Source organism: Grus americana, chromosome 2 (genome assembly GCF_028858705.1).
Source record: "Grus americana isolate bGruAme1 chromosome 2, bGruAme1.mat, whole genome shotgun sequence".
NCBI classification, from domain to species: domain Eukaryota; kingdom Metazoa; phylum Chordata; class Aves; order Gruiformes; family Gruidae; genus Grus; species Grus americana.
Genome location: NC_072853.1, coordinates 80,080,267 through 80,106,641, shown reverse-complemented (window position 1 = coordinate 80,106,641; position 26,375 = coordinate 80,080,267). Strand labels below are relative to the sequence as shown.

The window sequence follows — 26,375 nt, the reverse complement described above, 5'->3', positions numbered from 1 at the left end:
CAACTCCTGTGTGACCAGATAGGATGCAACCGAGAGGGTTGGCTGATACTATCATAAAACTACTCCTTAACATCTTTGAAGGGTCATGGAAATAAGGGGAAATCCCATGTATCTGGAAAAGAACAAATATCACAGCCATCTACAAAAAGGGCAGAAAGTTAGATCCAGGAAACTACAGAACAGTCAGCCGTGTGTTTCTGGAAGAAAGTATGCAACTCATGGAGGCATTTCCAGTCAGTTGAAGGGCACGTGAAGTTAGGATTGGTTTTGTTCCACAAGGGTCACCTTCTACTTATCTACAGGGAATTTCATCTCCCATTTTGTGTCCTGCTTTTTCAGGCTGTGGAAACATCCTTCTAAAATTCTCAGTTGTTGCTTTTCAGTGTGGAACAGAGAACCAGAACTTCACTGGTGGACCCCTTCAACTGTGAGAATTTACCACTTATTTCTAGTCTTGTCCTCCTATTTAAGAAGGTACTTATCCATACAGAAACCTTCTGGATTCATGTTTATATCGGTGTCCTCTAATTCTGTTCCATGTTATAGGCTCCACTAATTTGACTTGATATGACTGGCTTGCTGCTCTGTAGTCTTATAGATCTCTCTGGAAACTGGCATAGCATTTGATGTCTTTCAGTTCTTGGGTTCTACATCTGTTTTAAGCTATGTATTTTCTAGTTCTTTCAGAACTCTTGAGTGAATACCATATGATCTAATTTGTTAATGTTTGTTTTGTCAAGTTGTTTCACAACCTATTCTACAGTCACTTAATTTCATGCAGATCCTCTGATAAGACTCCCTCAGTGAGTTCTTAGCATGGCAATTTCCCATGGAATAGCAAAAACCTTTCTGAAGGATTCAGATTCATTTCTCTTCAATGATCCCTTTTATATCCTGATCACCCAGTGGCTCTACAGACTCTCCAGGCAACTTCTTGCTCCTGATGCATTTGAAGAAGGATTTGTTGTTAGCTTGATGCCTTTGGCTGTTTGTTCTGTAGAACCATATTGTGCTGTCTTGTGTTTTTCTATTTAACCTGTCAGCATTTATGGTCCTTAATTTTCTTCATTTCTTCATTTGAAGATGATTTCAGCTTTCAGAAAGAGAGGTTTTGTTTCTAACAACTTCCTTTGCCCTCCTGTTTAACTGTGCTAACTTCTTTTTGTTACATCTTAAGCTTTTCTTGACACACTGCATTGGCCCTGTGCTTCCATTATGGGGGCATTAAGTAGTTTCCATGCCTAAGAGGACTTAAATCTTAGCTTTAAACAAACTTTTTGATTTTTTTGTTACATATTTTCTCTTTTTATTTGGCTCATAACTGGCAGATTTTCTGCCTTCCATAGGGATGTTGGATCTGAGCACAGAATGATGACTTAAACAGTGGCTTCTTGGCTGCAAAATGTCAAACTATCTTTTGTGGATTACCTGAGACCAAGTCAAGAATTGCATCTTTTCTTGTGGGCATCCTAAGAAGCTGTCTATGTTCCATGTCTGTCTGGTTTTTTTTTTTGACTGTACAAACTACTGTGGTACTTGAAGATTCCCAGAACTATCACATTTTGTAGCCTTCTTTCAAAATATGTCTCTGTCTTGATAGACAGCCAGCACTGCCACCTCCATTCTGTGTCAACCCATATAAGTTCTTTTGATTCAGTGAGATTGCTTATTTAATTTGATTCTAAGCCTTTCCTTATCTTTGTCCATACTACAAATGTTATCCTGAACTGCATGTTCCTTACCTATTTGTTTTCAAACACGTAATTTTTAGACTGTAATTTCATTATGAAAACCTTTTTAGTTTGCTCAAAAGATGAGCTATTCATACCAGAAATTAGGAGAATGAGATCATAATGGTACTTCCTAAAACTAACATTTTCATTACTAATTGCTTTTCTCTTTCATAAGAAACAATATGAATCTGTTGGGAATTTCCTTAATCTGAGGTATTTCTGCAGGGTAGCCAGAAAAGGAATGAATTGCCTAATTATTTTACTAGTTCTCTTCTTACTAATAAAAGATGTAATAAAAGAGGAAAGATTCAAAAGCATAGTTTTGGCTATCAAAGTTCACTGCCGCTGCCACAGAATCATCTGTGGGAGAAAATGTGCAAATCTTGAGGGTTTGCGGTCCTTGAGTTCAAATTTTAGCCCATGATGTTTGAAAGGCTGTTTTTTTTCCCCTTAATACTTAATAGTAGTAGGAATAATTAAATTATTTGCCTAATCAATGTACTGTTTGCTAGAACACTAGATTTTTTTTGTTTGCAAACATCCCTGTATTTCTGCTGAATTTCCTTACAGTTTCATTGTAATCCTCTATTTATTTGAAAATCCATCCACATTCAGTAGGTGTAGCAAACTGAGTCTTGCAAGTATGCAGAAAATCAAGCTTCTCTGTTGTCAGAAAAGAAAAGAAAAGCCAAAATCCTATAGGTATTAATTTGCATTCAGTAGGTTGCCCTAAAAAAACCAACAACCGCCCATCTTGCTTTATTAGATAACTTTTGAATCCCTTACTAACATACTAATGACTAGCTCTTTAATAGCTACTCATGGCAATATTCAGATATAGTATCCTAATTAATTCAGAGATTCAAGGATAATTGCAAATTATGGAGTCTGTTCTTGGATATGCTGCACTGACAATCTATGTATGGATTGAGAAATCAGTCTCACTTATATGGCAAGGAAAATCAAACGAGAAAATTGTTCACCAGAATAATTTCTCCAGTGGAAGCAGGAGAAGATTAAGGGACTAGGTGTCTCTAATCTCTTAGACCGTTCTGGACAAGTTAAAGGTAATGATGTATAACGCTGGCTCTCCATCTGTATGCAGTGCCTAGGATGACCTGTATCTTCAAAACTCTGGAAAGGAGAACTAGTTTAGAGACATATAAATATGGAACTGGAGAATCCCATGAATAAAATGCTGGAGAAGACTATAGATCTCTAAACAAGTGTATAGACTACACAAAAAGTGTTGTGTGTTACCGATATCCACATATGTTGGTGTGTATACTGACACCTCTGTAGCTATTGCTGGCATCTTGGCATAATGCCCATCAGACCGCAGATCACAGGAAGAAAGGGAGTCTAGAAGCTGAGTATGTTGTCAGACTCAAAAAAGTGCTTCAATGTCTAGAACGTTTTCAGAAGTTTCACTTTTTGAAATCACATTGTTTCACTTTTTTAGCTTCTCACGTCTTTGAACCCTACAAATTATTTTTACGTCATAATAAAGCATCTTCCAGCTGCAACAGGACTGTGTTGTGCTTTTCAGAACAAAATTACCCTACAGATATGTATTGGAAAATCAAGATAAAAGGCATCACTCCACAGTTCTGTCTGATATATTAGATGTGCTGAACAAGCAAAGTCAGGCTCCAAAAACTGCTAATGTAAATGGAATTATCCTTTTCTTTTCTACTTAGATGTACTAAATCTTTGTGCCTGGACAACTGAGAACTAAACGAGAATTACAGACTGGGGCCAGTGTAACACTGAAGAGTCAGGGTCTGTTACTAAACTTTGCTACTAAACTGTTTCTCTCACTGTCCTTGGAGAAGATCCACCATCTCTGAGGTTTTGTTTTGCTCCCACATTGAGCTTTACAATTAATAGCAATAAGCCCTAAAGCAAGTCAAAGCTAGTGAGTTAGAAAGTCAATTTATCTCCTTAAATTGCTGCTGCAGAAGGAGGAGAAGCAAAGGTATGCGATTAGAAACCTCTTAGTAGTTCTAATCCTGTCCTAACACTTCAAGGCTTTTACTTACACTTTATTACTTTGGAGACCGAAGTAGTTTGCATGGGAGGAAGTAGAATAGCACAGCAATCATGGTGGGTGATAAACCATTGGGAGTCTTGGCAAGGGATGCGAAAACTAGGGAGAAGGAGAAGAAAGGAGTGAGCTAAAAGACTAATGCTGAATACAAAACAGAGAGAATTAAAAATGGGATAAAAAAGGACCAGGCAATTTGTGACAGAAAAATGGAGATAATTTGAATAACTTTGGTGATTGTGCTGGAGAAGAAATAATACAATTTCCCTAGGAACAGAAGTCCAGGCAATTGGGCAGTGTGCCTTCAGAGAGCAAGGCTTGCCTGTAACTCACAGAGGATCAGGGCAGTGTGCCTGGAGAGCTGAAACATGCAACTGAATGCAATTGTGACCTCATTTGTATCAGGGTCCTAAAAATAGAAAATAAAATAGGGTTTGATTTCTATAAACGTTGTTAAAGGCATGAAGGGGACTTCTTTGAAATAATCTTACATGAAAAAGAAGGAATAGTTTATTTTTAAACACCATAATCAGACAAACTAGTTCTTTACCCCATAAATAATCCATATGCGTGGTAGCCCAGATACCATGCTAATCTCCTGTGAAGAAGCATGGGATTGCTAAAACCCTCAGATCAGGTGAGAGAATGAGCTAGAGAAATACAGGTTCAGGCTGATAAAATTCTAGCATTTACATCAAGTCAAATGTATCTTTATGTAAGCGTGATGATGATCAGAGAGTTTGATATCCACTGATGTCTAATCCATAATACAGATTGGCATAAAGCCTTGGAAAAATTTCCAGAACTCATTAGTTCTAGGATCATGGAAAAACTAGGTTAAAAGAGACCTCTGGAGGTCTACTCGAAGTAGGTCTAGCTTCAATGTTAGATCAGATGTCCACTTGACTTTGAAAATCTCCAAGAATGGAGATTCTACAACCTAACTGGGCAACCTGTTCCAGTGTTTAACCACCCTTACTGTGTTGTTAGGTTTTGGGGTTTGTGGGGTTTTTTGTTTGTTTGTTGATTTGTGTGGTTTTACTTATATCCAATCAGAATTTACCTCATTGCAACTTGTGACTGTTGCCTTTGTCCATTTGCTGTATACCTCTGACAAGAGCCTGGTGATGTCTTCACTATAATCCTCCATCAAGAAGTAAAAGTCTGCAATTAGGTCTTCCCTTGACCTTCTCTTCTCCATGCTAAACAAACCAGATTCCTTCAGCTTCTTGTACAACGTGTGCTTCAGTCTTCTGACTATCTGGGTGGCCCTTTGGTCGTGCTTCAAAATCTTGTCATATTTCTTTGTCCTGGTGGCCTAAAACCAGGCACGGTACTCAAGATACAGCTTCAGGAGTACCAAGTAAAAGGGAATAATTACTTCCTTCTGCTAGCCGGCTCTCTTGCTAGTGCAGTGAAATAAGTGGTTGGCCATCATCACCACAGGAAGGCACTGCTGAGTCGCAACTTGTTGTCCACCAGATCCCCAGGTCCTTTCTGTGGAGATGCTGTACTCTTACATGGGATTCCATCCTCCGTGTGGGACTTTTCATTTTTCTTTCTTGAACTTCACGATTCTATCATTGGCCTGTACCTCCAACTTGTCAAGGTTTCTCTGAATGGCAGTCCTGCCCTCCAATGTATGAATTGCTTCCTTCAGGTTAGTGTTACTGGTAAACTTGCAGTTGCATATAGGTGGGATCATAGCTGTTCACAAGTTGTTGGGTTTTTTTAATCTTTTTTTTTTTTTTTTGGCCTCCATGAAGGTCCTGCAACAACATATCTACCACTGAGTTTTTGGATTTGCCACCTCTCTGCTGATCTGATTATTACTTTGTTGTCAGCTTTTTCCCCTCACTGCCATGTTATTCAGTGAAAAGGGAGAATGAAACTCTGGAGTGAAAAAGGGTAAGAACAGTACAAGTGAAAACACAGTGCAACAGTGGAGGAAGTAGAGAAGCTGGAAGAATGGAATGGTACACAATAAAGCCCAGTTTTGAAGCTTCTGAACACCATTCAGAGTCAGGTGGATAGGGGCATTGCTAGTGATGTTTTTATCCTGTTTGAAAGCATCAAGAAATTCTGTTTTCCTTCTAGGTACATGATGGGCTGTCAGGTCTGATTTGTGTCCGATGCTGTCCCTAGATTTCTGCAAGTTAAACTTCCCTAGATTTTGCTATTTTCCTCAGGAAGTATGTGCCCCAATTTTAGCTGCTCATGTGTGTCCGGTACGATAGGTTAAGAATAGTTTGTTGTCAACACTGCTCTAAGTAACGGCCTTTACTTGGAGTTTATAGATGTGCAGTATATGGAATTACGCGTGATGCCATAGGATGTGCATAGCAATATACACATACTACTTGTGACGTTAATTGAGGAACAGTTTTTCTTTTTTAATAGGTTACAGCAAGATAGAGCCAGTGTTGTACATTTCCATAGCCTATGCACTTTACGAAGTTCCGTGGTTTCTAAGATACTCCTATGAAAGACTTCAATCCAGGAGACGATTTATTTGTTTGTGTAGCTGTAATCAGGCTTTCTCTGTTCATCTCACCAGGGATTCCCAGCCTTACCTCAGTGCTGTTATTTGTCTGTATTTGAAGATTCAAATGATCATCAGTGCACCAATTTGTTTTTCTATAGCATATTTACAGTCAAAAGCTAAACGCTTTTCCTCTTTTAATGTTATGACCTTAAGATTCTTGGGAATTCAATAAATCCACAAGGCTGTTCAGCCTAAATTTAGATATATTCTTTTTTTGTATCAGCTGTTTTTTACTATCTCTACTGATTTTGCAGTGTCTTTTGCTCAGCATCAATAAACATCTCTCTGTGAAGGGATTGAAGGATTGCGTTAAGATTGTAAAGGACAGAGTAAAGTGAGATCAGCTCTGAATATCAGCCAAATTTCTTTTGACCTGTTTCACCCCTCCCAACATTCAAATGGGTCAGTAGAGACAACCCAGCAGATAGAAAGCATAAAAATAACCAAATACCCTCTTACTTGGCGTGCCCTGAGCTCAGGAGTTCATAACCTGTCCTAAGGCTGTGAAGATTTCCATCGGGCTTACTCAGTTTCTGGACCACTGTGAAACGTATGACCTTACTCAAGTCTTACTTAATGCTTGAAGTTTTGGTGTCTGCAGAGGGTAGGTAAAATATAAATCTCATACAGAAAAGGCAAATACGTACAATTGCCATCTATGGGATAATGAATATTTTTTACCAAAAAACCTCATGGTGACAAATGCCACTTTTAAACATAAATTGCTTCAGGCCTTAGCAGATAGATACTTTTTTTATCACTTCAAAACAATTTGATAAAGTTATCATGAAGTTCCTCCCTTTCAAAGCTACTCTCTTGAGTAATTTCTCTGGATTACTCTCGTGATTATCTCTAATCTTTCTGTTGGCTTCCCAGTCCCGCACCCTTTCTGGTGCTAAGTGCTAAGGACTGCCAGACTGGTCATTTCAGCTTTGCAGTGCCTTTTCATGTGCACTTCCTTTGCATGATCACCTTTTGTAGCACGGTCCATGAAGCTGCACTTGACGTGACATTACTTAAATTAATTTTGATGTTGCAACGTAGTGTCTGCAGTTCTTCATTCTGCAATTGTCTTGACAAGAGATTTGCATAATCAGTGGGTAGGAATTTGTTTTTAATTTTGATGTTCTGATTAGCTTGATTCAGATAAATAATAGAAGGTTGTGAAGATAACACAACATGGCATGAACTGGTGAAAATGATTGTAAATAGAACAAATAAGACAAAGGATGGAGTCAGGTTCAATGGTTATTTTTATAAAATGTAAGCAAATACTATTTCTAGTTTCTGTCGTCTTGCACTGTGACAGCTGCTTAAAATCTAAACATATGGCTTTATTCAAATATTAGTCACTCTCACTGCTTCCCGAACAAAGAGAAGGAAGCTTATTAATTTTTTTTGTGCCAGGGATTCTTGATAGGGAGGGATAGTGGACTCTCCTGCCTCTTACTTGAATTCTTCTTTTATTCCAAAGGCAAACCTGTGGACCTGCACCTTTGTCATCACATGAGGGAATACCTAACACAGTTGTTTGTTAAATTTAATGTAGAGGATAATTCTGAGGTAATAATTGTTTGGCTCTGCCCCTTCACATATCCCACCCCCCCCACACCTTCCATCTCCTTCCTTCCATCCCTAGCTTTTGATGGCACCTGACAGAAGACAATTAAGGCAGAAATAGCAGCAATTAAATCCAGCTAGTAATGAAGTTACTGTTCAACTATTCTAGCAATTTCCATGCATTAGAAACCCAAGTTTATTTTTTTCTTAAGTGATCCAGCACATCCCAGCTTCCTGGGTGAGGAGGAATATGCACACAAGTGTCCTTTTCCATTTTTCTCTGCAGGGCAGGACTTAAATAATGCGGGCAGTGAAACCAGAAAACATTAATTTCTGCATCTGAAGAAGAGCAGAGTTCCCTCAGTAAGGGACCAATTATTGAGAGAGAGAGAGGCTGCTTAAACTGATCATTTTAGGGCATCTGCTAGAGTAGCAATTTGTATAGTAGGACTGAAAGAGATTAGTGGAGGATGAGTCATGAAGTATGCTAGGAAATGAAAGAAAGATGGAATGCAGAAGAGTACAGAAAGGAATAAGTAGGAAAGAAAGATAAATACAGAGTCAAGAGTAGGAAAGTATATTTTGGAGACTAGAATCATGAGCAAAAAATGTTCTGTAATCAAAGTATTCATGACATAAGGGTATTTGTTGGGGAAATGCAGAAGTGTCTGGGAAGTAGTCAACCAGAGTGATTAACTGAAGGAATGTGAAGCACCGAAAATATATGAGAAGATACATAATCCAGATAGCAGAAGAAAAGAGAAAGGCAAAAGAATCTTTACTTTTAAAGTAGTTCAATAAAATAGGTTTTGGGGCATTTCTAGGTTTAGTTGACTTGGGATAGCATGTACAAGAGGGAGCTAGAGAGAGGTTGTTGGCACACCTACTAGAGTAAAAGGACACAGTAAGCTGCACTTGTCTGTCTGGGAAAAGGCAAATGACAGCACGGACAGTCGGGAGCGTTAGCTCCTGAGTCCTTGATTCTTACGTTCTCTGAGTAAAGTTATGAGGACAGCTGCATCTTCTCACTAGGCAGGTAAGGCATGTCTGACCTGCCTCTCCTGCGATGGCGGGCAGTGAAGCTGGCTGGATGAAAATGTATGCTAAGCGTCAAGATGTGCATTGATATCATTGTCATGATAGAATCAAGTAACTTTAAAAATGCAGTGCAACAGAATAGCTGTTAAAAATGTTGCTTTTATTTTGAAAGTAAACTTCATGCTCTGATTGGTTTTGTTTGGTATTTTATAGCATCAACATTTCTCAGTGCTTTCATGCTTTGATATAAGCATGCTAACATAGCAGATACTATACCACTTTGATTTTATGTTCTTCAAAACTTTAGTAATATTTCTGTTACAATCTTTTCTACAGTAAGGGTATTACTTAATGCAAACAAGGCCAGGATTTGAGTAAGAACTCTTGGAAAGTTTATCAATGGTCTCTTCAGCTATTCAGACAATTGATTCTACTAGGTGAGAGAAAAATGCTCTCTTGTGAAGTAGGCATGTCTGAAATAGGTGATTATTATTAGATGATTTTTAATAGTCCTATCTACAAACAACAATGAAAAAGACATTTCTGAGTACTACAAAACCGTGCAGAGAATATTGTTAACTATGATTACTAATGCACTATTAACATTCAGTGAGCAGTGATGTTTTGCTCTTTACAGCAATCTGACTCTTGATGGTATTCTTGTACTCTGGATAGTCTTGCTTGGAATAATGAATACAGAGTTTAGTAGTCTTTGTCAAATAGTCAGTGGCAATTTAAGTATACACCAGCTATTTCATGCTGTACATAACCTGTGTGGACTCTCTCCCTTACTTGTAGTGGAGAACAGAAGTTATTCATGTCAATAACAAGAGAAACAAAGGGGAATGATCTGGCTGAATTAGGTAGAACAATCACCAGCCGTTTCCTTCTTCCATTTCAATTATGGGTTGCCTCGTTTCAGAGATTTGAAAAGTTTAATGCCTCCATTTACCCTTGGCTTCCTGGTCAGAGGTTTTAGGTAGTAGATAGAATGAAGACTACTCCTACCAATTTCTTCCTTTCTCTTAAATATCCATTTCCTCAGTGGCACTTGGTGGACATAAGTCATGACCCAAGTAATTTCCAGTACCATTTTTCTGCTAGACAAGACATTGCTGGGGAGTTATTCAAGGGACTCTCTGCCATACCTCTGAATTATGGGGAGGTCCTTTTTGAAAGAAAAGGGAAAGAAAGAGATAATATGTGCATTTGTGTGGAGATAGGAATAATTTAACAAGTGGATTCTCAAAATATTTCTCCCTCAGCCTTCAACAAACCCAAAGAAAAGGAGAAAGAGAGCTGTTGTTGTATACCTGTGAAAATGACTTAATGTAACTATAACCATCTTATCTGGTGGGACTGGTTTGGCTTCCTTGACAGAATAAAAGGAAATACATTCAATTAGCGGTAGGATTTTTAACACAGCTTTTGTCCAAAACTACTTGAGTTTCCCTTCTGTACATCATTAAATGAAAAAATTAAACTCTGTTCAGTCCATAACAACACACCTTCAATTTAGTTTATTTCACTAGTGTGTACTACGATGGTTGTCTTTTTGAGTACAAAAGCTTTTGTCACCACATAATCATCTGCAGAACTTTTTTTTTTTTTATGTAACAAATTGTTCTTGTTTGTGATCATACTTAGATCAGCTTGTTAGGAACACATTTGTATGCTGTTAAGAGGTCTACAGGAACTATGAATGATTTTGACGTAGACCTAAAGTGTTCAATGTATTTAGAAATTCCATTCTGATAAACCAGTTCATTCTACAACATATATCATTAGGGTGAATGAAGGAACGAGTAGGTGTTACTACAAAAATCAGGGCTGCAAATGTGTTAAAAAGGGGGGAAAAAAAAAAAGAAAAGGCTTTCCTATAAGATATTATACTAACAGTTCTTGCACAAATTATAATTTTATGTACTGAAATTCCTTCTTAATCTCAAGAGAAGTCAAAACAAATGGTTTAATTTATTTTTTCAGGAACTGCAGTTTGAGAGACTGACTCGAGAACTTGAGGCTGAACGTCAGATTGTAGCTAGCCAGCTGGAGAGATGTAAGCTTGGATCGGAAACTGGAAGCATGAGCAGCATTAGGTAATGTATGAGTTGTTAATTTCTTTGTAATGTAAATAATTTTGTTGCTGTTAGGAATTACTACTGAGAACAAGATTGCTCATCTTTTTGTAAAAATATATACACCAGGGAGCAAGAGATTTTAGTAGAGTTTGAAAATTTGCATTTTGATCTGGTTTTTAAAAAGAAAATTTCAGGAGGAGGCCTAATTTCATGCAATTTGGTATCTGGTTTGTCCAGTAACAAAATAGTGGTCACATTTGAAATTCATTGATTTGCTGTGGTCTGAATGGATTAGCAGCAAAACTCCTGTTTCCACTACCAATACAGCTGTAATTTTCAGCCAGAGCATTTTAGCTTCTGTCCTGGTTTCAGCTGGGATAGAGTTAATTTTCTTCCTAGCAGCTGATATACTGCTGCGTTTTGGATTTAATAGGAAAATGATGTTGATAACACACTAATGTTTTAGTTGTTGCTAAGCAGTGTTTACAATTACATCAAGGACACTTTGGTTTCCCAGGCCCTGCCAGCGAGGAGGCAGGAGCCTTCCTCATGAGGTGCTTGAGAAGCTGGGAGGGGACACAGCCAGGACAGCTGACCCCAGCTGGCCAAAGGGATATTCCATACCGTATGATGTCATGCTTAGTATATAAGCTGGGGTGGAGTTGATCGGGGAGGGCCGTTGCTCAGGAACTAGCTGGGCATCGGTCTGCAGGTGGTGAGCAGTTGTGCTGTGCATCACTTGTTTTGTATATTCTTTTATCATCATCATATCTTCCTTTTCTGTCATATTAAACTGCCTTTGTCTCAACCCATGAGTTTTACCTTTTTTTGATTCTCTCCCCCATCCCACTGTGGGGAGGGAGTGAACAAACAAATGGCTGTGTGGTTGTTTTAGCTGCCTGGGGGTTAAACCACAACAGTCCTTTCTCCATATAGGAGTCGCCTCCAGAGGCTGAGGGTTTGTGCATTTTTCCCAATAGCCTTGTCAATGCCCCCTTCCCTAGACAGGGGTCCTAGCTGCTTGGCTTCCCTACCCTCTAATTCTAGGCTACTGGCCCTGCTATCTCAGCATCGGAACAGCCAGGTGATGATGTGCTCACCTGGATGATGGCTGAAATCTTTTTGCATGTTTGCAGAGATGTATTGATAAGTTTTGTGAACCTGTTCTATCATAAATTCATCACTGAAGGTATTAAAAGTTTTAGAGATAATTACTTAAAGCTGCTGACCTGACATCAAAATGTAATGATAAGATATGAGTCACTCTTTTTTTAAACATTGGCTTTCTTCAACTTAAGAAATTGTTCTGGTACGTTGTTTGGATGACAGCGAGATTATTTAAGAAATTGTAAGGATCTCTTGGTCAGTTCGGTGCAAGTAAAGATTTTGTAGTTTTGAGCTTCTTGATACTAGTTTCTTTGTTTTCTGTGGTGAACATAATAAATGAAATATGATAGTACTTGACTTTCAAGGATTAAGCAAAATAATATTGCATAGACATATCTTCTGGTTTTATCAGTGGAAATATGAAGTGTGATAGCTTTTGAATACATAAGATTAAGTATGATATGCCAAGCTTAGTGCCAAGTTTTGTGTGATGCTGGTAGAAAAACTAAAAAAAAAAAAACAAACAAACACTGCTGGAAGAAGCTCTTCCTCAGTTTAAGCAATTCAGACTACACTTCAATCAAATAAATGATTGTTTTCCATGATAAATAGGAAATAATTATTCAGTAGAATGCCAAAGATGAGACAAAAATGCTGAATGTAACAGTTCACTTAAAACGGAAGTCAGAAGAATCTTTCACTAATTCAGCAGAAGCTGCCCATGAAGTTGACTTAAATATAGAATCATAAAATCATAGAATAGTTTGACCTGGAAGGGACCTTAAAGACCATCTAGTTCCAACGCCCCTGCTGTGGGCAGGGACACCCTCCACTAGACCAGGTTGCCCAAAGCCCCATCCAACCTGGCCTTGAACACTTCCAGGGAAGGGGCAGCCACAACCTCTCTGGGCAACCTGTTCCAGTACCTCACCACCCTCATAGAGAAGAATTTCTTCTTAATATCTAATCTAAATCTGCTTTCTTTCAGCTTAAACCCATTACCCCTTGTCCTGTCACTACACTCCCTGATAAACAGTCCCTCACCAGCTTTCCTGTAGGCCCCTTCAGGTACTGGAAGGCCGCAATTAGATCTCCCCAGAGCCTTCTCCTCTCCAGGCTGAACAACCCCAACTCTCTCAGCCTGTCCTCATAGGAGAGGTGCTCCAGCCCTCTGATCAGCTTCATGGCCCTCCTCTGGACTCGCTCCAACAGCTCCATGTCTCTCCTGTACTGGGGTCCCCAGAGCTGGACACAGTACTCCAGGTGGGGTCTCACAAGAGCGGAGTAAAGGGGCAGGATCACCTCCCTCAACCTGCTGGTCACGCCTCTTTTGATGCAGCCCAGGACACGGTTGGCTTTCTGGGCTGCAAGCGCACACTGCCGGCTCATGTTGAGCTTCTCATCCACCAACACCCCCAAGTCCTTCTCCTCAGGGCTGCTCTCAAGCCATTCTCCTCCCAGCCTGTAGTTGTGCTTGGGATTGCTCCAACCCATGTGCACGACCTTGCGTTTGGCCTTGTTGAACGTCATGAGATTCGCACAGGCCCATCTCTCAAGCCTGTCAAGGTACCTCTGGATGGCAATATAAAAATGTAAACATTCTTAATAAATCATGTGAGAATTAACTCCCTAAGATAAATTCTTACTTTATATAATCTTCCCTATTGACTAGACTTATATTAACATTAGAGAAACTGTATCACATAGAGTTATTTAAGCACAGAGTAGTTAATACTGGGCAATGCAGTACAGTGCTATATTTGCACCTTAAGTGCACTTCCCCATCACTTTAAATTTCAAGTATGGTATGACTGCATTTCAGAAAAGATATCTGAACTATCTGTGAGTAAGACTGAGCCATGTTTGAATACTACTGTTATTTTAGGATTATTCCTAATATTCAGCCAGTGATATGGAGGTTAGGAAATTTGTTCTTTGGAAGGAAATGTTTTTTTGGTGAACTTCTTTCCTATTGGAAAAGTTATACTTTTGAGTCATCAGTGGTGTAAAGGTCACTCGCCTGTTTCTTAAGAGACTCCAGTTATTTTGAGAAGTTTAATATTTTGACTGCTTAGCTCTCTGTGGAATAAACTATACCTAGAATAACAAGAGATTTCATGCAAATTTTTGACATCTGCAATTTGTCCCAGAAATGATTTACATATGCGAGTTTAAAATTTCTAGTGTTTCAACTAAAAACATTTTAAGAAATACTTAAAATGCTGTTGTCAAGAAGAAGAATTGAAAGCTTACAGTTAGATAGCTGTTCTTAGGCTTGTTAAGTGATTTAAAAAGGAAATCAATAATAATATTTTTTGTGTTGGTTTATTGTTTCTCCCATACATTAAATGAGCTTTAATTTTCTGTTAGTTTTAAAAATACTAAATCATTATGGGAGGGGGAAGTAGGACTAACACAAATATTGGAACACTTGGAAGATAAAAAATTATGTAGCGGAATAATGTGTGTTAAGAAAAAAAGTATCTAACTTCTTACAGTATTTTGGAGTCGGGGGTGGGGGCAGAAGAGGCTTTCTTAAAAATACTTTTTTTTATACATATGATCCCCTGTGAAGCTAAGCTTTTTAGACGTACCTGCTTTAAAACAAGGCGATTAACTTCATAATGAATAGTAAATGCTTTAAAATTAAGTTTCTTACTGATACAGGGTAATTTGAAGATTTTGCCATCTCTATTTTTTTCAGCTACTGAATAATTAATTGTTTTAAGCATGCTTTTCTGGAGGAACACAATCTAAAATCAGAACTTCTAGCTGTTATTACTAAGCTTTTATTGGTAAAAAACTTTTTAAAACAATCTTTAAATCAATTGCATTTATACTGTCATATACTGTCATTATTCAAAGAGAAATCCTACCTGTAAGTCTCCAGTAGAAGTGAATATACATCCTTCAGTTATGTCACCATTGTCTGATGACACCTAAGTTTATTATTCATATGCTTTCCCTTAACAAGGAATAATCAAACTGGACTGATTGTAATCAGCATATTTTAATATTGGGAAGTTAGATGGTTTTTTGCCACTTTAAAATAGTTCATTCAAAATATCTAAAAGGAATTTTTCTTGTTAACATTTGTTACCTATGTCTGTTAGTACCCAAATATCTGAAACAGTACATGCAGCAGCTATCTCTATGTGCAAATTGAGTCAGGCTAAACCAGTTTACAGTGGTGTTTTCTGCCATACCTTGGTCTAATATCTTAAAACAACTGCAGATATACATAATGAGTACTTACAGTGCCCTTCATTTGGAGGTACCAGGAAAATTGTTCTCAGCTTTACCCCTTGGGATAGTAGTTTCATGGAGTCTTCCCATATGTCTTAACACTGTGCCCTTGAAACCAGGTTTTTAGGAACATGCTAAAGGGCTGTTATTTCTGGTTTCAATTCTGCTTTCTGTACGCATCTTGCATAGTTTGACGCTTGGCCCATAAGGAGTTGTGTATCCATCTGTACCGTGAAGCTCCATGTGGCTCAATTTTCAGTCGTTAAGGACTTCCTATATAACCTTTTCTTGTCACAGAGATTGGGATCCAGAAAGTAGCGTGAGGTGAATTTGCACTGCACAGCGCAACTCGGCACAGTTACGCAGCGTAAATCCGTGGCAGGAATCGCTGTATCTTATGCTGGTTAGCTCCGTAGCTCCAAGCCTGGTGAGAGGCAGGTCTAAGTAGCCAGGAAGGAATCTGGCATTCGTAGTTCCTGTGATAAAGTGATATCTCTGTACTGTAGTTTGCCTGTAGACATGTCAGTTTGTTCAGAAGATAATGGATTAGCCAGAACTGACTGCTCTGTTCAAAGCTCTGATTGCAACAAATCTTGCTCAACTAAAGGGACACAAACGTTCTTCCACAGAACCATTCGCTAACCCTGAAGAATTGATTTTGGGCATACAAGGAAACGCCACAGCTTTAATAGTGTTCATCACTTCTGTGCCTACCTATCTCACAGCTGGGCCCCATCAAAATACCCACAGTAAATCTTCTTTGTCATATCCTTGATCGACGGTCATTTTTCTAGAGGGTTTGCGGACTGTATTCACTAGGAATTGTACCAAAAGGACTCGAGTGCCTTCTCTTCAGGAACAGGTTCTTGCCTGTGAATCAAAGGGAGCATCAATGGCTTCTGATAAAGCTGAACAAAATGCTTAGACCATGAAGTAGGACAAAAATTCGGGAATTCTTCCATGTCACAATGTTTCCATGTTGGCAAACTCTGAGCAGTTCATTACTCAGCCTACTGAGTATTAAAATTTCATCATACATTGCATAAGGAGCCTAGTTGTGTTCTGTACTGCTCTATTGCTCTGGCTGAGCTGCTTATTCCATCTGAGCCAGATCCACCAGTCCGTCACTCCTGTTTGTACGGAGGGCAGTTAGATGCCTGCATATCTTTGAGGTGTTCAGTCTCTGATAATTTTAAGCACATATTAATGTATTTCAAATTTCTGAATTTCCCATGACCACATCATGTAGTTCCTCAAGACAGAAGCTGATGAAAGTGAGAGTGGTTTTTTTCCTTCCAGAGATGAAAACAAAATCTCCAACGCACTTTGAAGACTCAGCTACATGTTTTCATGTTTTCTTTTGAAAGAATTCAGAGGAAATAGTGCCACAGAATGGGAAGACTGAACAAGCAAGAAAATAGATTGCATGCGTATACATGTAACATATATGGATGCTGTGTCTTTACACAAACAAATATCCTTTGGACTTCATTGAAGAACTGTACTTACCTGTTAGTAAATCCTTAAAACTTTAAAATAAGTTTCTGTTTCACATTCTTTATCACTGTTTTTATGTGAGCAACTTATGTTTGTTTACTTATTTTTTGATGGAGCCTTACCGTTTGAACTCAGGAATGTAGCTCAAGCATAGCCTACTCTTTTTCTTTGAACATATAGTTCAAAAATTCTACTGCAGGCAGTAGAATTTTTCTCAACTGAATTTCAACCCCCCACTGAAATTAGTAGAAGTGATTTGCCATTTGCTATTGAACGTTTCTTGAAAAGACTGATATTTTTGCATGAGTGTCCTAAGCAACATACTAAAGTTTCTGTATTTTACAGGTAGCAAAAATAGAATCTAATTTACTCAATTGCATAGAAGGCTTACCTGCTCTGTATATGCTTTCTTCAACGTAGTAATCTCTCTTGGAGATGCATGTATTACTCACACTTTATTACTGGGGAAACTGGTGTTTTACTTAGGAGGATATAGTTTCTGCAAATTCCCTGAAAAAAAAGTCCAGCAGGTCTGACTGATAAACCCATGAGATCCATCATTTCAAGAACATTCAAGAGATAGATGAAATGCACTGTGACATAGGGAGACAATTTCTACTGTCTTGGTCAAATAAATAAAATTGCAGTTACAAAGTTTTCCTGTACAGCTGCAGGTGTTAGGTCTAATTTAGGCTACTTGTACAAGTATATATAACAGTCTTTGTAGATATTTAATATTAGGGGTTGACAAATCCAGTAGCCCAGAAGAGGTGAGGCTGCCATAGCCTAGACCCGCACAGGCTGGAGAAATCGACTGAGTGGAACCTTATGAAGTTGAAATTTATAAACGAAAACAAATGCAAATTCCTGCATCTAGGGTGGTGTAACCCCATGTGACAGCACAGCCAAGGGCTGCCTAGATAGAACAGCATTACAGAAAAACACTTGCAGGACCTCTTCAACAACTAACTGAACATGAGTCAGAAGTGTGTCCTTGCAGCAAAGGTAGCGAGCTACATCCTGGGCTGCAGTAGCAAAAATGGAGCCAGCAGATCAAGGCAAGTGACTCCTCCCTTCTGTTTGAAACTCATGAGGCTACATCTTGAGTACCATATCCAGTTTTGGGCTCCCCAGTACGAGAAAGACATTAGCATGCTGGAGCAAGTTCAGTGCAGGGCTGCCAAGAAGGCTGGAAGCCAGAGCACATGGTGTATGAGGGGAAGCTGAGGGAACAAGGGGTTTTGGCCTTGAGGAGAGATGGGTCAGGAGGGGTCTTTGTCTAAAACAGGTAGTGGGAGAATACAGAGAAGACAAGGCAAGACTGTTCTCAGAGGTGCATTGTAGTAGAATGAGAGGTCATAGACACAAGTTGGGACGTGGAAAATTCTGACCAGATGTAAGGAAAACATTATTCTCCATGAGTTTGGTTAAACACTGGAACAGGTCGCACTGGGAGGCTGTAGAGTTTCCATCTTTGGACATACTAAAAACATGACTGTATAAGGTCCTAAACAACTTGATCTGGTTGGACCTGCTTTGACCTGTGGTTGGACTAGGTGACCTCCAGATGTCCCTTTCCACCAAAGTTTTTCACAGAATCACAGAATGGTAGGGGATGGAAGGGACCTCTGGAGATCATCTAGTCCAACCCCCCCTGCTAAAGCAGGATCACCTAGAGCAGGTTGCACAGGATTGAGTCCGGGCAGGTTTTGAATATCTCCAGAGAAGGAGACTCCACAACCTCTCTGGGCAGCCTGTCCCAGTGCTCGGTCACCCTCAGAGTAAAGAAGTTTCTCCTCATGTTGAGTTGGAACTTCCTGTGTTCCCATTTGTGCCCGTTGCCCCTTGTCCTGTCACTGGGCACCACTGGAAAGAGTCTGGCCCCATCCTCTTGACACCCACCCTTTAGATATTTCTAAGCGTTGATGAGATCCCCTCTCAGTCTTCTCTTCTCCAGACAGAAGAAACAGACCCAGCTCTCTCAGCCTTTCCTCCTAAGAGAGATGCTCCAGTCCCCTCATCATCCTCATAGATTTCTATGCTTTTATTATTATTTCCACATAAATACTAGGGAAATAGTTATAGTAGAATTCTATTTTTTTTTCATCTTTTTTTTCAAGTGTTTCTCTCTAATCTAAACCAATGAATATATGGTTTGCTTTTGACCATGAATGTAGGTATTAAAAAAACAAAGTTGAAAAATACATGGTTGGTGTGGACTCTAGAGCAAAATCTGAGCCAAAAGAAAAATATATGTTTCTATTATATTAGGAGAGCAGAACAGTTGTTTGTATGCAAAGAGTTTGGTCTACAGTCACATTTAGAATATAGTCCAACTTTCAAGTAAAATTTATACACCATCATTATTGGAAAACTGTTTTGCCTGCATTGTAGTTCTTCATCAACTCAGCATGCTATCAGATAAACGTGTTAAACTTTTTCGCATTGCTCTGGTTACAATGATGTCTCCAAAGGCTACTGGGAAGCTTCTAAATTTATAACAAAAATTAAAAAAACCCTTTTAATTAAATTTAAATTAGAAAGCTAACTTGTAAAAAGAAAAATTGCACAACAATTATTTCAGAGCATAAATAAAAAGCATCAATATTTTATCATTACTTATGAAAATGCCAAGTGTAATTTTTGTACTTGCTTTTTAAACATAAGCCAATAGCATGATATTAATAGTCACTACATTCAAGAAGTGTAGTCAGACTTTTAAAAGTCATGTTCTTTAAGATGAGTGGTGTTTCACCAGTGGACAGAGAAGATTTTGACTAAACTTCTGGCCGCAAATGTCATAGCTCAAAACTCCATCTCATTCTCGAATGTGTGTTTGCTCAGTAGTTCAGAAGCTGAATAAGCTTAAAGTTTTGTCACACATTGTTGCTCACCTTTATTGTGGATTGTGTGAAGCTTAACAAGTCAACTAAATTAATCAAAAAGTTTATCTGTAATAAAATAAAAAATCGGCAATAAAAGCATGCGGGGTTTTGAAAATGTGAGTTTCTGAAAATGCTCCTCACAAATTCTACAAGTCTGAATATTTAGCTGTGGTAATGTAGTATTTTTTGCGGTTTGGGGTTTTGGGGGGTTGGTTTGTTGTTGTTTTTTTTTTTCTCCCCATTATGTCACGATGATTTTATGTTGCTATAAGCGACCAGGTCAGGCAGAGTCCTTTAGAAAGATGCAGAGATTGCTCCACTCCTGAAGAGCAACTGAACTTAGTCAGGAAGGGAAGATGTCAGAGAATTCAGGGTACAGCATGCAAAGGAATTACAATTAAAAGCAGGAAATCTCCAGTTTGTGCACAGACTAACAAGGTATGTGAGTTCATACACAGCCTGCAGCGAACAGGATGGAGCAGCCAGGCAAACCTCAGAGTAATGGAGTGAAATTTCTAAGGGCCAAGTGCTACTGTCTGCATCAACTCAAAATGTTCTTCAGTTGGCTAAAACCAAGTGACAAAGCAAAGACACAGCTGTGAAGACACATGGGTTAGAGAAGAGTGGGATATAAACCTTTAGTTGTCTGGAGAAGAGGGCTGTGTGTGTTTTTTCTGAGATTTTTTTTTTTTTTAATAAACGTTAAGTTTCTATTTTCTACTCTCATAAAAGTTGTGTGGGAAAATGGAAGTTATGCCTTTCAGTTGTCTTTGAAAAAGATCTATGTACATCCATCCCAAAGTTCTGAACTAGTTTGGGATCCTCTAACAGGTCAGAAATGTTTAGCAGCAGTACATTTTAAGGGCAGCATCTATTCACAGGTGATTTCCTTTTTAGTTAGTGAATATATGACAAAAAAGAACAATTCTTTTTCTTAGTATTTTACTTTTTCATTTGCAGTCAAGAACATCTTAAAAGGGTTTCTCTTAGTGAAAAGGAGGTTAACAAGTCCCTCCAAAATCTGTAATAAACATGCTTTCTCTTCAGTCATCAAATTTTACCCTAGAGCTTTATGTTTAACAGGAACTGCTGACAGCAGAAGAGGTGTAAGTACAGTATATATAATTTCCCTCTTTCTCAGAAGTGTTATGCAGAATCCATGGAAAACACTGTTGGTAAATATGAAGAATCATTTACTTTGCAGAAGTAGATAAACTGAGTCAAATGAGAAATCAGAGAAAGGAGACTGCTTTGTTTTGTTTTGTTCATTCAAACCTCATCAGCTTATAGCTGTGTCTGCATTAGCAGGGGTGCAGCACAATTCTTGTGGCTCAGCAGAAAGAAACACATGCTTCTGAGAACACAGCATCATATCGTAATTGCTTTGAGGGGATTTATAACAGACTTTAGTTTGGTCCCGTGGATTGGCCTGCCATTAGTTATTGAAGTAAAGCTAGGCTCCTGGAGAGCCTTTTCCAGGTTAGTTTCTGAAAACAGTTGGTGTGCCACGAGACCACTTCATGATGCAAACTAAAGCTTGGGAAGTGGAAAAGAGCAGGGTGTTTGCTTCAAAGATGCATTGTCACTTTGATGGACAGTGCTAATGTCAGTGGAACGGGTACTGAACATCATTGTCCCTTAGAATGCCTCAGTGTGGGGGGAACAGAAGGAAGATGTTGCACTGGACCTGTTGATATTCATTTGTGTCACTTGATTCACGTCGATACTGCGTCTTATTTGATGGCTGTTCCATTTTAAAACCCCTGAACAGGTATAAAATTGACGTTAGATTTTGAATAGGAAAACTAAAGTGAAAGGTGGGCCATGCACACAATGATGTTTTCAGGCAACTCAAATCTGTCTACATTGATGAGGAATGTTTTGTCAATGCTAAGCATGGTACTATCATCTGATATATTTCCAGATCTCGTATAAAGCTGATCACGCATTTTTTGGCTTGTAGTAAAACAGAGTATCCTGGTAAAAACATGTTGCAGGTTTCAAAGTAGTAGAGAGAAAAAAAAAAACCCAAAACATTCTGTACTAGGAAGCCAGCTTTCTTGTAGAATGGTCGTCCATCTTTGGTTGTAATGCTACTAAGCCAGCATGAGAATGAAATGAACTGGAAGGAAACATTGAATTAGATCAAAATGGTGGGAAAATGTGCAAGTGTTTGTTATATCATAATGTTTTTTTGAAATCTTTACATTATTTGAGTTCTTTGCTATCTGTAAAAGGCATAATAATTTTAAAAAAAAAAAAGTAAAAAAATCCCCACCCAAAGACCTCAACCAAAAACAAACCAAAAAACCCCCCAAAACCAGAGAGATTTGCTTAGAAAAAGTTGAAGAGATGGTATTTTTGTTACATTCAAAGTCCTTGAAGAGTTCATTTGGGTAATCTTGGAAGAAACTGAAGCAGCCTTTGACCACAACTTAAGAATGAACAGTGTGGTTTGAATGCTTGGCCACTTTAAAAAAGTGCGTTTTTTTCCCATGTCAGTTTTCAGTCTATAGCTTACCTAAGTCATTTAGGAATTCTTCTCCCCTGTGCCATTATCTTCTCCAACAATCTACTTGCCTACCACAGAAATTGTAGGTGCTGGGTTGCTAGCTGATTGATGATGGTCACTGTGCTAACGTGTGTCAGCTAAGTAAGAGCTGGAACCCAGCACTTCTGAAAATCTGTCTACTGGTTTACAGACCTAAATGGAGCATTTAGGCACTTCTGAAATCTTTACTTAGAAATAAGAGTTTTGTGAAATACAGTAAGTTGTCAAGAAGTGGAATGGACAGATTCTGCTTGTTCTGGTAACTATTACAATGTACCAAGCCTAATTTCCTACGCCAGATTGACATCAATAGTTGATGTTGCTGGCTTCATGTGTACTACCATCTGTAAGAGTGTTAAGGTCAGAGAATATGGTTTAGAAGTAAGAGAAAGTGATTAGGTAAATACTGAGGTTAGTATTTTCAGTACTCCTGCTTCAGCTTGTACTTGCTATCTCTTGATCTTTCGGCATCACCTAGTCCAAGGTGATGGACTCTGTATCCTGTTAGACTGAGTCAATAAATTAGTTTGAGACCATTACCAAAAAAGGAAGATTTGAAGAAAATGTTCATTATATGAAATAAATTGCGGTTGGAGCAGTTAGTACAACTCAGATTAATAATGTGATTAGTTAATTATGTTGTGCAGATTGACAGTTTATTAGATTAAAACATCAGACTTGTGATCTGATCATTCAGATCAACCTGATTAACTTTGGGCCTGTCTGTACTCACTATATGAAAGTCCAGTATTTAGGGAAACGGTTAAAAAAATACTGAGAAGAAGTTGGTACAAAAGCAAGAAATTGAGATGAAGTAAAAAGTTGTACAACTTTTTTTGTATTTCCATTAATATAGCATTTGTGGGGTCTTTGTGTTGGTCTCCATAGTGAGGTGCATCAAGAAAAGAGATTAGTCCTGTTGATCCTCTACAGGGTACTAACTGGTTTCACAGTTTTGCAGCAGATAAGCTTCTGTTGCTGAAAGGGAAATTTCCAGCAAATGCCCAAGTAATCAGAGTTGGTGTGATTTTCTTTTTCACAGTACATCCATATCTTTTACAATAGTATTATGGGTCGTATCATTCCCAGATAGATATATCTCTGAAGGCACCAACTCCAACAAGACTTTTAAACCACCCCCTCCACAGATGCTCTCCCTCTTCTTCTGCTTGCCAAGTACCCTCCTGAGATATCACCTCCGTGAGAGCAGTAACACAGTAATATTTAGCATTGCCAAACTCATAACGCTGGCATGCTTGTGAAATTAAGGTATCGGATTTTATTTTAATCTCATCAAAGTTACTGCAGAGAAGCTATGACAATAAGGATATAGATATTTTTCTCTTTGGTGCCCTAAGAAAAGGTCTTACAGGCTGAAAGCCTTATCTGGGGCTGCCAGGTGGCACTTCTTTCTTAGCTTGCCTTTCATTATTTCTTCTGTTTCACTAATACCAGGAAAAGGAAAAAAAAAAAACCAAACCCACAAAAAAGTAGATTGACAACAACACAAAAACCAGCAGGTACTTTACATACCAACATTTACTGATATGTAAGTCAATGAAGACTGTACTCCATATGGTATTCTCTACCTTAGCTCACTGCTGGCATGATACTAAGTTATCTGACAACTCTTTCTAATTATTGCATTCACAATTTAAATGTCTTATTGCAAGCCTGACACTTGAATATTGCACTAATTTGAAATAAACATGGAAATACTGATCTCAGGAAATATATTTTTCTTAATGTAAAACTTGGTTATGTCTTATGGAGTGAGGTTCTGTGTTCAGACTAATTTTCACAAGCCATTTGTTGAAAAATTAGAGCAGTAGGAGTTTGCCATTAAGGACAGATAAGCACTGTAATAGATTGCCTAAGGAGACTGTAAAAACTATCATTCGGAGCTTAAGGACATGTAGAATATCTATCAAGAATGGGACACGAGTGACAAGACTATTTCTCTAGCCCTTCTAGCTCTCCTTTTTATGATACCTTGCTGGGCTCTGCTTTAATCATTTGACAGCATTCTTTTTGTCCCCATCCTTACTTATCAGATGTTGAACTGTTTGGAGGAAGGAGCTTGGATAAGAAAGATAGGTTTGGAGGAAGACAAGATTGAGGACAATGCTGAGGGAAAGTGCCTTGCTATTACAGAGGTCTTGGATTTAGAGTGTTTGCAGGAAAGTTTGATAAACCTTGTCTGGGAAAGTTCATTTTTAGTGCTTATTGCTTGTGGGTCAAAGGTACTAGATACCGTTTTTGTGATAGCTTAAAAGTAGCTGGTTTACAGCTGAGAACAAATTCTGTAACGCAGTGGCAGTATTGAATGGCCATGGACAATTGATGTCAAACACTGAAACAGAAGTAAGGTATCCAAGGTGCTTCAAGGAGTCTGTTCTGAAGAATCATGGACAGAGACTGTAGTAGTGTCTGTCATTAATGTTGCCTGCTGGTTTGTATTAAACCAAGATTTCAGTTGTTCCTTATTTGCCAAGCTGTGCCTTTCAGGTTGAATATTTCCTTTTCAACCTTCTAGGATGAATATTTCCTTCTCAAGGTGCACATACTGAGGTTTTGAAGGGAATTTCAACTAATGATCATCATCATTTTTGTTGTTACAGATTTGTGTCAAAAGGCCTTGCTATTAACAGGGGAACTAAACGTACCTTTGCACAGAGCTTCAGAGATAAATCTCAATTTTCCTACAATGCTTGTTGCTGTTTACCTAATCTGGTGTACGATGGGGCAGAATACTGGAGCTGGGAGGGCAGTCTCTTCAGTGTTATCCCATCCTTCCCTCCATGTTGCCAGGGTAAGGAGGGGTCCTTCTGAGTCCAATGACAAAAGGTGCAGAAGCATATCTTCAGGGGCATTTAGCATCCCAGTTACATGTGTGTATGGGGGGAAAAGTTGGGGAGGAGGAACCTTTGATTCAAAATGTAGATGAGGCATCTGGAAGAACCCAGATTCAGTCTGTAAAATGAAAATTTGTATTTAATGGTCACACACCAGAATCAGAGGGTCTGGGAGGTGAAGGGTGGGATGGAGCAGGATGAAGAAGGTGAAGCAGGGGCAGAGTCTAGAGAAGAGCAGGACAGGAGGATAAGGCAGAGCAATCAGGGAGCCATATTATGCTCTGCTTACAGTTGGAGGACCAAAGACTAAGGTTGAAAATACCCATTTATCCTGGCTACTTAATCTGAGAAATCTAGGATTAATTGCCAAAACCAGAGATCTTACTGGCTTCATTTGCTGCTATGAGTGTTCTGTATGTCAGTTCCTGATCTGGTTATTAGGATCCCTGCATATCTGGAAGGCTGTACAGAGAAATGAGAAGCAGAGGATACCTGACAGGGATTCAAACGAATCTCTACAACAACAGAACTAGGCAGCAGAAGTTGATACAATTCCACTGGATTGCCTTCAGCTATTATAAGCAGATAGTTATTTTTTTTCCTGATGCACATTTTGCAAGTTATGAAATTCCATTGGCCCTGTAGACAACAGCGTCCCTCCACACAAACATGATTTATCCCCAGAGCAGTTTTAGAGATGAAACGGTCATGAAACAGAAGCTGTGTAATGATGCATTTGTATAAGGAATAAGTCAAAATGCAGCCAGCTGAAGGCTTCCCAGACCTCCAGACAAACCCTTCTTTTTGTTCCACAGATGAAGACAAAGCCTATCTTGTTGCTGTTCTTGAGGAAACAAATTCAATTTTGTGTTGACTTGCAAAGAAATAATGCAGTCAGGCATAGCATTTTCTCTCCCTTCACCACCCCTACCTTCTGCTTCTCACCATCTGAGCTTGTGTAGGTGACCTTGACTTTCTTGCGCATCCTCTCTTTTGATACCTTTCTTCTTCTCTATTGCCTAAGTTTATATTCCACCTAACTCAGTGAACCCAGCAGTTTTGCCGAAATGAAGCCCTTACCTCCTGCTCTCAGCACTTCCTTGCTTTGGCAAGTCCTGATCACTTTTGACCGAGTGCAGATATAGGAACAGTTACTAATGCTTCCTGCCAAAACCTCATCCAGGCTAGTTTATCTGTCCCTAACAAATGGCTAAGTTACTTTTCATAGAA

General features: G+C 38.8%; 1 protein-coding gene across 5 annotated transcripts in view; it reads left to right on the top strand.

Annotated features, from left to right (window-relative positions):
- The window catches only part of CTNND2 (catenin delta 2), a 691,690-nt gene that overhangs the window by 251,869 nt on the left and 413,446 nt on the right, over window positions 1–26,375 (top strand). For 4 of the 5 annotated variants that reach the window (XM_054816775.1, XM_054816773.1, XM_054816771.1 and 1 more), the window contains one exon: window positions 10,910–11,022. In XM_054816775.1, coding sequence (XP_054672750.1) covers window positions 10,910–11,022 — 113 coding nt within the window. Of the gene's footprint in view, window positions 1–7,823; window positions 7,889–10,909; window positions 11,023–26,375 lie in introns of those variants that run through there. The other variant, XM_054816772.1, reaches the window with a different exon arrangement.